At 56.0% G+C, this 13677-nt stretch overlaps 1 protein-coding gene across 1 annotated transcript in view; it reads right to left on the bottom strand.

Moving 5' to 3' along the window:
* Positions 1 to 6: 6 nt before the first annotated feature.
* TMEM8A (transmembrane protein 8A) overlaps positions 7 to 13677 on the bottom strand; it is a 25442-nt gene continuing 11771 nt past the window's right edge. The window contains exons 7-18 of the mRNA XM_014936214.1: positions 12816 to 13080; positions 11084 to 11291; positions 10861 to 10994; positions 9775 to 10040; positions 7996 to 8324; positions 7174 to 7267; positions 6497 to 6620; positions 5678 to 5814; positions 3552 to 3730; positions 2906 to 3052; positions 2389 to 2505; positions 7 to 1884 (exon numbers count right to left, since the gene is read on the bottom strand). Coding sequence (XP_014791700.1) covers positions 1588 to 1884; positions 2389 to 2505; positions 2906 to 3052; positions 3552 to 3730; positions 5678 to 5814; positions 6497 to 6620; positions 7174 to 7267; positions 7996 to 8324; positions 9775 to 10040; positions 10861 to 10994; positions 11084 to 11291; positions 12816 to 13080 — 2297 coding nt within the window. The 3' untranslated portion in view covers positions 7 to 1587. The remainder of the gene's footprint in view (positions 1885 to 2388; positions 2506 to 2905; positions 3053 to 3551; positions 3731 to 5677; positions 5815 to 6496; positions 6621 to 7173; positions 7268 to 7995; positions 8325 to 9774; positions 10041 to 10860; positions 10995 to 11083; positions 11292 to 12815; positions 13081 to 13677) is intronic.

Below are 13677 nucleotides of genomic sequence, written 5' to 3'. Positions count from 1 at the left end.
TCTTGGGTAATGGCAGCACCAGGGCCACGGCCGTAAAGGAGGTGCCACGCCACTGTGCAAAATGAGAAGGGGAGGGTGAGGGGAGGAAAAAAGTGCCTAAAAGTGATAAAAGTTGGAGGGAGGCCCCAGGGCCCCACGTCCCAGCGGCTGAAGGACAGGGGGGGACATGGGGGGGACAGGGGTGGGCGCAGAAGAGCCCCCCCTTCGTCCCCCGAAGGAGCGGGGGCCGGGGAGGGATAAAGTGCAGAGCTGAGCAGAAGGCCGGGAGCTCCTCCAAGCAAAGAAATAAACCCGTTTTCCTATAAACTGGGAGGACAAATCCTTCAGGAATAGCTCTTTCCTGAGGGGGCTCCACACCAGACACACACACACCCCTCTCCACCCCCCGCAGCTGGAATAAACCAGCAAGGAAAGGAGGCGTTTGAGCCCTTGGCTGTGGAGTAAGGACAGGCGAGGACAACTCGCCTGGTGGCCAAGTTTCTGCCCCGGCTTCCTGAGGCCAGGGTAAGGCTAAGGCGAGGCAGATGCTGCGAAGGAGATGGTGGCCATCCGAGGGGAGAGCCCAGGGCCGTGCTCCTGGCTGGGGTGGGACACCGCCGATGGCCTCAGATGGGCCACCACCCGGCAGCACATCCAGGAGGATGGAGAAGCAGGGGCTGGGGAGTTCAGACACCATCCTCAACTTCCCCCCCCAGCAGAGCCACGTGTGCCCAAGCCACAAAAGGGAGGAAGACGATGAACACCTGAAGATGGAGGGAGGAAGAGGACAATGCAGCAGCCTGGCTCCTTCCAGATGACCTAAGGAGGCTAAAATTAGACATAAGACTAAACCCTGCGCTGCCAGGGGTTCCACAGCTCAGGGCGAGGTGCTGCCGATGCCTCTTGCACGTCCCTGCGAGGGTTTGGTTGGGTTTTTTTTTTGTTTGGTTGGGGTTTTTTTCACATTCCTGCCAAGTCTGATCCTGAATCCAGGGCCCAAGTCCCGGCCTCGCTCTGCCCCCCCCCAGAATCAGGAAGAGGTAAGAGCAGCACCAGCCATTCCATGGGGAGAAAGGCTCCAGAGCCCCACGGAGATGGTGGCCAAGGGCTCAGGGCACACCGAGAGCACTCCCTCCCTCCCCATCAGCACCAAGGGCACATGGCAGCATCTGCCCCCCACCTCCAGATCAGAAGAAACCCATTCTTCTCTTGGGTTCAGGGAGACAGGGTGTGCAGGGAAGAGCCCAGCAGCCAAAGCCCCAGCTCCAGCTCAGCATGGGCAAAGCCCAAGCCTGATGGAGGCAGCAGGAGGGGAGGAAGGGTTGGCAATTTCTGCCTCCCACCCCAGGGCCGTTGGGAGGTGGGGGACAGGCTATTCCTTGATCTAGAACCATGAAGAGCCTGCCCCGTCCCAGCAGAAAAGCAGAGGTGGCCTTGCCTTCACGAGACAAGCCCCACCATTGTCCTCTTTAAACCTGGTCAGTGCTATGCTCTCCTGGCTAGTGAATGAGCATGTTAAGGGAATGGCCGACATGCCACAGAGAGGGGCAGCCCAGGTGAAGAGCAGCCTCCTGAGCCCTCCATCTCTGCCACCGGGAGCCCAGCAGTTCAGGTCACAGCGTAGAGCTCCTCACGGTCATTCTGGCAGATCTGATAGCGGCAAGTGAGCTTCTGCGACCAGGCCCAGGGCTTCTTATGCTTGTCCCGAGGAGGAAGCAGGAAAGCAACGCTGAAAGCCACCAGCACGTGCCAGATGCTGTGGGTGTAGTAGTAGTTCTCATTGGTTTCCATGAATGCATATACTGACATGGCGATGAAAGCCAAGGTGATCCCTGGGAGGAGGTAGAAAACCCAGCGCTTCCACGAGGAGGGGTAGCAGTGTCTGCGCTTCACGCCGTGGTAAACCTGGAGAGCAGAGAAAGGTTAAGCAGCCAAGCAGAAGCTTAGGAAGGGAGCACTGCCCGACCCAGGAGCTCCTGCCAACCTCACAGCATGAGGTTGTGCCTGATGCCCCTCAGAAATTCAGCTTCCCCCCTTCTTGGGCCTGTCTCTTGTGTGCAAGAGCAAGAGCTGTGGGACCAGAGCCCCCATGCAGAGGGTAGTGGTGGCAGTGGCGATGCCACAGCTCTTGCCCAGGGTAGGGGCAGCTGCCAGCCATTCTGGGACTACACTGCAGCCACCAGTGTGCGCTCAACTGGAGCTGCAGCAGCTGAGAGCTGTAACTGGGGGATTTCTTAGCTACTGGAGGGATGGAAGGTAGATCCCCTGCCCTGTACCCCCTCCACCTGGGTGTTTCAAGGAGATCAAGCGCCGCCTGTGGATCATCTGGAGTCTGGGGTCTGCTCTGCCACTGTCATTCCCCAGAGAGGAGCAAAGGGCAGCAGGTCCTGCCTGGCTGTCCCTACTTACCCACGCTGCAATCATGATGACGAGGGCAAAGAGGCAGGGACCCATCATGTTCCACACCCCTCTGCGGTCCAGCTGCAGGGACATGGCAATTAACAGGGTCCCCAAGACGAAAAGGACCTGGGAATGAGACACCACCACTATTGTCAGCAGCTCATCTGCTGCTGCTGTGCAGAGCACAGGCAGCCATGCCAGAGGCAGGGAGGACCTCACCTCCTGGCCACCCAGCCCTGCATACGTGCAGGTCTCGGGAGGAACACCTTCCAAAGGAGAAACCAGAGGACCCACAAACCTTCCCCACAAATCTCAGTTCCTCAAGCCCAGTCCCTACAAGCACGTAGGTTCATGATTCAAACTCCCGGGACAAAACAACCCACTGGTTTAAAAATCAGGGTGGCACTGGGTGACAACCAGGCTTTGTCACCAGGCTGGGGCTGTATCCACGAGAGGGCTCAGCATGGCCACTCACAGTTTGGCTGGCTCAGCCTGGCCCTGCCACGCGGGGTTACCTGACACTCACGTATTTCAGGATCTTCTTCACCCGGGACATGCACAGGATCGTCACCCAGATGGACACCACGGAGCCCAAAAAGTCACAGTACTGTAGTGTGTCATAGTCCATGATGCACATCACCGCGACGCCTGGCTGGTCACATGCATGGTAGAACTAGAGCCGGGGACAAAAGCAAAGGCTAACGTGAGTCCAGCAGCACCACACGGCTTTCTGGGAAGGAGAGGCAGGAGAAGGCTCAGCCCATGGCAGCCAGGGTCCCTCCTGGCAGTGCTTCCAAGAAGCTCCACCAAACCATTGTGGCATTACAGAAAGCAGATGAGGACAGCCATCAACCTGCACCGTTCCAGCAGCAGCTGAGAGCTCCAAGGACAGCATCCTTCAAGCTTGCAATGCCCCAATCCCACCTCAGCTCCCGGGGGTCCCACCCCCAAACACAAGCACCCACAGTGTGGGTGGAAGAGCCTGGTAAAAATGGCACTCCTGCCAAGCTCTGAAGGGGCAGGACATGTCCATGGAGGTGTTTGTCCAATGATGCTTAGAAGCTCCTTGTGGAGCTCCAGGATGGACTGCTCCACCAAAGACTTCAGTCGGATGCAGCATCCCTGATGCTCAGGGGTAGTTGGCAGGGGACTCGAAAAAAGGCAATCCTTACCGTGGAGAAGAACATGGTGTAGGTGTACACGGAGGCCTCCACCAGGTAGTAGCGATAAACAGCAACCGCTATGGCCGGCAGGAACATGAGGTTGCTCAGGGTGAGCAGGAGGGTGGCCAGGTTCTGTGCACCGACAGACTGCGCCTTGGTATCGTCCGTGCAGCTCCACCCGCCCCAACCTGCGGAGCAGAGAGGCTTGTGTGGATCTCACATGCCCTGCCTTGTCCTCCTGCACCACCCAGGAGGAGCCTGGGACTGCTCAGAAGAAGCAATCACCCCCCTGGACTATCCCTGAGCCTCCTCTCCCTTGCTCCACCAGCCACTCACACTCCTGTTCCTAGGGTGGTCTCGTTACTTATCGCATGCTCTGCTGTGGAAGGTCTTGGGGAACCCCAGCAGAACCCTGTGTCTGCTCTGAGGACATCCCCAGAAGTTGTTCCCATGTAGCAGACGCCATCCTCCACAGAGCATGGGTCTGACCAGGCTGGGACTTTTCATCTCTACAGTAACTCAACACACATACTACTTGCTGGTGGTACATCAAGCATTCAAGCCTCAGATGATGGTGTAAACTGGGTGCAAGATCCCTACAGATCCCAGGAACCAGGATGGAGAACGAACCACAGCACTGAGGAAGCCACTGGGCTCCTCATCTACCTCCTGTCACGCCAGCTCGGGTTGCTCTGGGCCTTGCCCAGCTGAGTTTTGAAGATCTCCAAGGATGGAGACCTGGATACTATGCAAAGCTGAACAACTCTGGCGAGGGGAAAAATTGTCTTCAATTCAGCTGGAAATGTCCTTGCTGCCACTTATGTCTGTGGCCACTTGCCCTGCGCTCCCCGAGAAGAGCCCAGCTCCAGGTGGGCAGGTTCAATTTGATCCTCCTCCAACTCTTCTTCTCCAGGGTGAGCAAACCCACTGCCCCAGCCCGCGGTGACATCCAGCTCTGTGCAGCACAGTGGCAGTGAACATTTCCTAGAGGACAGTGCACGCCACAGGGCACAATCCTTTCTTCTGACCAGACACCAAGGACTGAGCTGAGACAGTCACCTGCCTTTTTTTTTTTTTTTTTAATTTAAATGTAAATTATTTTAATTAAAGATCAGGATGTCCTTTTGAGGAAAGGAGGTCAGGCACAGGGCAGCCTGGGTAGGTGGAGGCACACGGTCACTCCACGGTCAAGAAGCAGAGTTAAAAGCAGCATCCATCCCATTGCGGCGCCACTGGAAACCAAGCCAGCAGCTCTGCCCCTGCTCCAGCTCCTGCCAGGCAGAGCCCAGGGAGCCTCCTCTCTCCAGCTAATTTCTGGGTCACGAATATGCAGATGGGGCGTTTTGCCGCCAGTGATTCAGCAGTAAGCTGTCCTCAGCCCGATTCCCCAGTTCCCTTGGGGTGCTCTGTGCTTCCCCGAACCCGGCACCCCTCAGGGAAATTAGGGTGCTGTTTCTCCATCTCCTGCTGCAGCAGGGACCTCCTGGCTCAGACCCAGAGCAGCAGGGAACCACATTTTGCCTCCTCCTTCTGCTGAGAACAGGTAAACGGACCCACCCAAGCGTGGCAGAGCTATCATCTTCCCTGCACCGCTGACTCCTGCCCAGTCTTCTCATCTCATTAACATAATTAGCAGCTGACACCGATGTTCCTCCTCCAGGGGCACCTTTGAGTCTAAGGGCTGGCAGGAGACAGAGCTCCATGGCAAAGCAGGGAGAGGGATGGCAGCCCAGCCTCATCGCATCCCATACCAGGACCCTACACAACAAACCTCCCTGAGAGGCACCAGCTCCAACACAGGCATTTTCAGGCAGCCCTGATGGCACCCTGATCTCCCTGGGGATGCTCAGAGGCATCTCTCCAAGCTGGAAGCCAAACTCCAAGCCGTCTTCAGCCCAATTCCCCCTTTCCCCTGGGCTGCTCTGTGCTTCCAGGACCTGGCACCTCTCGGGGCAGCCAGGATGCTCCCAAAGAGGTCACCACGGGTGCCAAGGGCTCTTTGGGCAGACACTGTGACACCAGGCTGCTCCTGGCAGCCACGGCACACCCCAGGCTCCCCTACCCAAACAGCACCACCGAAAAACGTGGCCTCCCCTCGGGAAGGATGGCAAAGCTTCCCAGGAAAAGGCACTCACCAGCCTTGCAGCTGCAGCCGGCGTAGAGGTAGCCATGTCTTCTCAGGAGGCTGCACTGCCCGTAGGGCCCACAGTCGTTGAAGCAGGGGGTGAGGTATGCGAAGACGGTCACTTTGGCTTCTGCGGCATTACATTCACTGCAAGGAGAGCAGGTCGTGGTGGCACCCTGGGGCAGCCCTGTGCCCAGGGACCACTCTGCTTCCCAAGGTCAGGCCACGTTCCTGCATCCAAGCTCCCCGCTGTCCTGGAATCTGCTCTGTCCCTCCCAAGAGCAAGGAGCGGAGCCGGCTCCCTCTCCACCCAGCCTGCCAAACCCACCTGCAGGCGGGGGGCAGCTCTCCCCAGACCCCTACAGCAGACCCCGGTACCCAGGATCAGCATCGCCAGCGCTGTTTCACAGCACGTGCTCGGCCCCTTACACAAGGAACCAGCAGGAAGGCAAACCGTGTGGGCACAGCTGCACCCAGAGACCCCTCGAAGGAGTAACAGCAACACTTTCATTTACCGATTTATCACCTCAAAATCCACCTGGGGAAGGGGAAGCTCATCCTGGTGGGCTCTGCCAACCACAGTCTGTGCAAGATGTGCCCAGCTCAACACTAGACAAGCTGCTCAGATGCTCACAAGAGAGCGAGCTGGCACTGCCACCCACCTCCTTCCCTCTCTGCAGCCACAGTTCAACTGCTACCAGGTGAGAGGAGCCCAGGGCATGGCAGTAAGGACAGGGGCTTGTCTTTGCTCACACCAACCAAGAGCAGCGGGATGTGGAGGCAGAGGGCTCCAAGCTGGCCCTAAGGTGGGATGACGCACCAGACTCACCCCTGGCCCTTCGGGCAGAGGAGCTGCAGGGAGAGGAACCAGTCATCCGTCTGCGGGTACAGGACAATCAGCATCGCTTCCGCAGAGGACGTGCTCACGCTCAGAGGGTAGCCCTGGAAAAAAGCTTAAAGAAAAGAGGGTGCTGCGATGTGCCAAGACTAGGGAAGAAGGGCACAAAGCAATCCCAGGCTGAGATCGATTGCACAGGAATCAGATGCCCCTGTGGCTTCTTGCTCCCATCCTCAGGAGGCATCAGGGGGATGGAGAGGACCCTTGCTCCTGAGACCCTTGTTTTTAACTTTCATCTCAGCTCTCAGTACCTGCCTAGACACCACAGGGCACATGGAACAGCCTGTTTGCCTGGCTAGTCCTCCAGGGCAAAGCTTAACTTCTTTGAACACCAGCAATGCCTTAACCATCCCCAGACCTCCTGCCAACAAGGCTGGAAGAGCCCTAACTGGTAACCAGACCTTCCTTTGGTGGAGTCTAACTCCTGGTGCCAGACCAGCACCTGCACCCCAGCACCCTGGGCACGTGCCAGCACGATGACCTCAGGAGGGTTCGGGCCAAAAAATCAGCTTCCCTGGGACACCCCAGGAAGTCCTGAGCCAGTTAACAGCTCACGAGGTCTAAAAGCAAATCCCAGAGCTGGTGGTGGGTGCCAGCCTCTCTCGTACCTGTGCTGCAGTTGTGCGTGGCGTTGAGGGACAGGACCGGCGACGCAGCACTCACACAGGCTACCACGGTGGCGTTGGACAGGCTCAAGGATGTCTGTGCAAACAGAGCAGGGTCCCAGGTCAGACAGCCCCGATGCCACCCCCCTGCCCGATTCACCTCCCCACGGTATAACAGGAGCAGCAGGTGACAATAAATCCTGCAGATTAAGGTCACCCATCAATTCAGCAGCTCTTTCTGGGCAAACCCGTGTTGACCTCACCCTGCACTGCCACCGTGCTACATGCTGGCTGAAAGGCAAGAGAGCCTCCTGGGGGACCGTCCCAAAGCTGGGACACTTGGACATCACTTCAGCAGGAGCACAGGGTGGCAGAAGTCACAGGCAGCAGGACATCGGGGCTGAGCCCTGCTCCAGCCCTCAGGAAGCTTCACAGAATTTCAGGGGGCTGATTTTGAGGTGTCACTGGGAGCCTGGAAATCAGTGACTCAGGCAGGAATATCCCTCCCTTTCCCTGCTCGGTCTCCTCTCCTGGTGGCAAGGCGCCAGGCTCCCGTGGAGAAGATGACATTGCAGCTGCTTTCCATTTTGTCTCCTCTGCGTCACTGCCACCACATGCCAGCAAGCTGTGGCATGTGAATTGGAGCTGGCAGGTGGGACATGCTGGAAGCGGCTAAAACAGGCTCAGAGTGTTTTGTCACAACAAAAAGAAACGAGAAACAGTCCCACCAGTACCTACAAGCCCTGGAGTCTGCTGACAAACCAGGCCAGGAGCAGGGACAAAGCCCCGCAGAGGGGAGACAATCCCCTCAATCAGCCTCCGCACCTTGTTGAGCAGGAGACTGACCACGAGGGAGCCCCCGCTGTCCATGCCGGTGTTCATGTTGAGGAGGAGGAGGGTTGGGGAGAGGGAGTTCACGGGCACACTGGGACCATTCAAGAGCCTGTAGCGCACAGACACCACATCCAGGTCCTCACGAACGACGGGCTGGCTCTGCAGACACAAGCTCCTCTGGTCGGACACGTTGCGTGAAGCTCCTCCGGTAGATGGAGAGGGGCTCCCTGCTGCTCCTGCGCTACCCGGTCTGGGACCAGTCTGGCTCTGGTTCAGGCTGTTGAAGTTAAGGAATGAACTGGTACTGCCCAGCCTGCAAGCTGTAAAGCACAAAAAGAAGAGGAATCAGCACAGCCAGGTCTAGGACCTCATCCAGGCAGGGCTCCAGCAGCTCCAGACCTCCAAGTGACAGCACAAACTGGGGGGTATTTCAACTGGTTCATGCACTGCAGGGTTGGCTACAACCCCTGAAAGGCACTGGTCGCAGGGGGAACTCCAGCATCAGCATCCACGAGTTGGGACACCGATGGAAAGCAGACAGTGGTTACCATGGGTGGAAGTGCCCTGGAGCTGCAGGGAAGGGGATGGGGAGCAGAAGAAGGGATAACACACAGCATCATAAGACATCAAGGTACCCAGGGAGTATTCACTAGCAGAGCACAGCATTCAGCTGTCCCATAACCAAGGGCTGCACAAAAGTCTCTGCCAGTTCCCCAGACGTGAGCAGACAAGGCTGAGCAGAAGAGAGAAGCTAATCCAATGTAGCTGCAGGCACAAGCCATCACGTCATGGCAGACGGAGCTGAACGTGACACCTGGGATTCCCACTGCTGAAGCCTGTCCATCACTCCCACAGACTCTCGTGCTGCCCTCTAACAACCTCCAGCACTTGGGATGAGGCTCTGCTTTGAGGAGGCAATGGCAGAACCCCCAGCAGAAGATAAATTTTAATATGTACCTAGTTGGTGAGCTTCCAAGAGATAAACAGAGATTATGGCCATGTAATAAGAGGATGCAAAGGTGCCTATCACAGTCAAAAGGACCTCATGGCCTCCCAAGTCTCAAGGTGTCACCTGAAATGGTGACATCCCCTCACTACGACCGAAGACATTACCCCAAATAAACCTCTGCGAGATGGTTTCCTGTCTGTAGCCTGCTTATGGTCACAATCGATAGTCAACATATCATTACAGTCTGGTGCCTCTACCCAAAACTATTCTCCCCATCTGACTTTAAGCCAACCGCTGCTTCCCAACCAGCCTGTGGAAAATATCATTGCTTCAGAGACCCTGAACCCTTCAGGCATTTCCAAATCAGGCAGCTCCAGGGAGTATCCCTCTTGGGCAAACACTGGAGCCTTCACTTTTGACCCCAAAGCAACAACTAGGTCTCAGCCCCTAAGATTATGCCCAGGCAACCAGAGTGCTGGGGAATGCCAACCACTACAGCCAGCCACCCAAAGCAGACTTTAAGCCAACCGCTGCTTCCCAACCAGCCTGTGGAAAATATCATTGCTTCAGAGACCCTGAACCCTTCAGGCATTTCCAAATCAGGCAGCTCCAGGGAGTATCCCTCTTGGGCAAACACTGGAGCCTTCACTTTTGACCCCAAAGCAACAACTAGGTCTCAGCCCCTAAGATTATGCCCATTAAATCAGAGTGCTGGGGAATGCCAACCACTACAGCCAGCCACCCAAAGGCCCAAAGGAGACACAGCAGACACAAAGTTCTCTCTGGTCCTTCCCACAGGGCTAGAGAAAGCGGAAGCCCACCTCTGAAAGTGGCCAGCATCTCCACTGACACACTGGCATTGGCAGCGCCGAGACTCTCCACCATGATCTGCAGCCACTTCTCCCAGGGGGGCGAATCCAGGGCCAGGCTGCAGTTTACCCTCCCCACGCAGGTGATGATCCTCTGGAAGGACTGGGGCAGCGTGATGGAGCCCAGCACCACTCGCACGGCACACGCTTTTTGCTCGCTTGTCAGGCAGTTTCGCAGCTCGAACCTCATCCCTGCAGCGTGCTTGGGAATGAAGACCCTGCAGCAGGAGAGACCAGCAGTTCACAGAGCTTGAGCTCTCAACACAAGCCAACCATGACCCACCACAGTCCCTGGGGCTTTGGGGCAAGAGCTAGGTTGCCCTGGTTGGTGTTGTGAACATTCTTTCCAAGGGAAACCTCTTCCTCAGCACAAAAAGGATCAGCAGGTCCAGAGGAGGCTCATGAAGATGCTCTGAGGGCTGGAGCACCTTCCCTATGAAGGTAGGCTGAGAGATTTGGAGTTTTTCAGCCTGGAGAAGAGAAGGCTCCAGGGAAAGCATATAGGGGCCTGCCTTCCCTGGAGGGCAGGGAGGACTGGCTGGAGAAGGACTTTTTACAAGGGCATGTGGTGATAGGACGAGGGGTAATGGCTTCAAACTGGAAGAGGGGAGATTTAGATGAGATATCAGGAAGAAATTCTTTGTTCTGAAGGTGGTGAAACACCTGGTTGCCCAGAGAAGCTGTGGCTGCCCCATCCCTGGAGGGGTTCAAGGCCAGGTTGGACAGGGCTTTGAGCAACCTGGTCCGGTGGGAGGTGTCCCTGCCCAGGGCAGGGGGTGGCACTGGATGGGCTTTAAGGTCCCTTCCAACCCAAACCATTCTGTGAAACATCTCAAAGAACTTCTAAGACCATTGGGGGAGCACTGGACAAGGGCACTCATGTTCTCCCCGTGCAAACCCCAGCACTGCTGCAGGGACCTCAGCAAACAGGCTCAGAGACCCCCTAGCTCCAGCCCCATGGGGAAACACCTAAGAGAACCCATGGGAAATCCCACCTCCCCACGGCCCCAGGTCTTTCCATCCCCTGCCCTCACTCACTTGACGTGCAGCGGCTTGGCAGGCGAGACGACGGTCTGTGGCCTGGCAACACCAGGCTCCAGCACTGGCATATCAGCCAGCCTGAGCACAAACATATCTGCCTGGAACATATAGGGGCACGGAGTGGAGAAACCCTGCAGGAGGGGGAGAGAGCAGACAGGTCAGCTGTGGCCAGACAAACCGGGCAAAGTAGGACAGCTAAGACCCTCACCAGGAGCCTCACCTTCACTTCGATCCTGCCCGCAGCCTCCGGGAGATGGGCAGCGATGAACCAGTCTCCAGCAGCAGGGGTGGTGACGTTGACAAAGGTGGTGTTTTGCACAGCACTGCTCAGAGTGATGCTTATGCTGTAGGAAGGACGGACAGTGGCATTTGCAGGAAAACGAGTGCCCAGGGGATTAATTACAGGAGGGGCTCCGTAGCGAAAGTGCCTGCCAGAGAAACCAGACTGGGAGTAAATCGAGGGACGTAAAAACAAGAGAAAACTGGGAAACAAACTCACCAGGGGACACTCAGGTTGGCCTGGGATGGGAGAGGGAGCAGGCTGGAAAAAACCCACATTTTTAAGCGGCCCACAAGAGCCATCATTTTCATCTGATGAAGACCAGGTGCTATTAGCCGGATTTATTTAGAGATTGCTTTAACTTGGCTGCTTATTAAGATAAGGATTTCCATGGTTCCATCGAGCCTGAAAGCAAATTTCCACACTTCCTAAGGTTAAGCCCCAGCCGCAAAACGACTCCTTTTTTCATAACCATCAGCAAATTCCCCATATAGGCTAAATCGCCAAGGAAGAGCTTTCATTTTCTAAGATCTGCATCTTCCCTATTTGCCCTTTTAAGGAGGGCAGGCCGACAGATGCTCACCGTGACCGACTTGAGTACACCGGCATCTGCTTTCAGATAAGCAGCCCAATGTTTGAATTGCCAGAAAAGCAGCAGCTAATTAACACCCGGGATGTTTATTTGGGCAACCAATCTGGCATGTAATTGGCTCGCTTTTGGACTGCTGGAGCATTGCAACAGAACAATGGACAAAAAAGGTCCAGCAAACAAACCTGGCAGGTGATGGGTTATTAAGCTGTTTGAGCTTAGCTGGGCTGGTCTTCATTCCTCAGGGTATCGTTTAGCTGCTGCCTTGTCCCTCACATCCCCAAACTACTGGAAACCTTTCTGGGAAGCTCCAGAGTGACTAAGAGCACCAGTCTGTGCCCAGGACAGACCAGAGAAGCACAAGCCAAGCAGCTTCAGTCACTCCCAAGACCTCTGTGGAGTGGGTGTCAGAGATCCATGTGTCTCCATGGGCACAAGCTGGCCAAGAAACTTGGTACCCTCCTAAGATAGAGCTCAAAGTCCTGCAAGTTTTTGACCTCAAGCCCTCCAAGAGCTCAAGTACTGCTTTAAGCAGTATTTCTTTCATTGGCCTTGAGTTTGCAATCTTCTCATGCTCTTGTGCCTGCAGGACTCGGCATTCCTCTCCTATCTCTGCTCTATACACAGCCCACACCCCTCAGAAGTGTTCCCAGTCTCTTCCATTCCTCTGTACTGGGGAATTTGTCCATCTCCAATCGGTTTGAGTCCTCTCAAGCTCCTTGTAGCCCTGCCACATCCTTAGGTACCATGCACAGGAGCCTGCCAGGCACAGAAATGTCCAGAAACACCTTTGCTCATGAGCAGCAACACCAGGCTCACTGTGAAGCTCTCTCTGGTGTTTCTGAGGCATCTCTTGGACACCACATCTGATAGACAGCCCCAGACCCACCGGTAACGTGAACATGAAATGCTCCTACAGGTTTAAACACAGATTTAGTGCTAGTAGAATAAGAAACTATGTCTGCTGCAACCAGGGAGCAGATGCCCAGCCTCCTACAACCAACCAACCCCAGCCATGAGCAACAGGGACAGAAGAAGGACAGGAAGCACCATGGGCAAGCACCAGCACAGGGACATACGTACACAGTGATCTCCATGTTGGTGCACTCAGGTCCTTTCCCCCGGGATGCCTGCAGGAGCCAGCGAAGCAGCACGGTGTCTTCTGGCACATGGAAGTGGAAGAGCTTGGCGTTCCCATACCAGCTGTAGAAAGACAGCTTCTGTGCACTCTGGGAGAAGTACTCGGAGACATACAGGGAGTCTGAAAGGGAGAGAGCACAGCAGTCACTGGGGTGGATGCTGGGGACAGGCTGCAGGGCTACAGCCACCCATAGATGCTCACAGGAGTTTTAAGGTTGCTGGAGAGGAGCCCTGTGTGTCCCTGACTTCTCATCCCAGTCCTGTCAGATACTTGGCGATCCACCTTGTTCCTCCAGCCAGAACTGCCCACAGCCCTGCTACAAACCTCTCACCCGGAGCCATCACTTAAGATGCCTTAAGTATGCTCTGTGAGATGTGCTCTGAAGGTGTCAGATCACTGGAGACGCCAAGGAGGAAGAGGAAAAGCTGACAGTAGAGGAAAAGGTGATGGAGTAGGCAGCAGCAAACCCTGGGGCGAGCAGTGCAGAGCAGAGGGGAGCAGGTAGCGCAGGGGTGCTCTGGGCTCCAGCAGCAGTTTATGGTGCCAACAGGGAAGAGCTGTGCCCTTGTCTGTCTCTGTTGAGTGCATGGACTGATGTTATGGGTCTTACCCAGCCCAGGACACATGTACTGCACAGCACGCTGCTTCCCGTGACGCAAAGTGATGAAAACCCTAGCATCACAGATTGGTTAGAGTTGGAAGGGACCTTAAAGATCACCTAGCTCCCATATCCCCTGCCCTGGGCAGGGACACCTCCCACCAGACCAGGTTGCTCAAAGCCCCCTCCAACCTGGCCTTGAACCC

Source organism: Calidris pugnax, unplaced genomic scaffold, assembly GCF_001431845.1.
Source record: "Calidris pugnax isolate Ruff unplaced genomic scaffold, ASM143184v1 scaffold17, whole genome shotgun sequence".
NCBI lineage: Eukaryota > Metazoa > Chordata > Aves > Charadriiformes > Scolopacidae > Calidris > Calidris pugnax.
The sequence above is the reverse complement of the archived record's forward strand: the minus strand, read 5'-3'. Positions and strand labels throughout refer to the sequence as shown.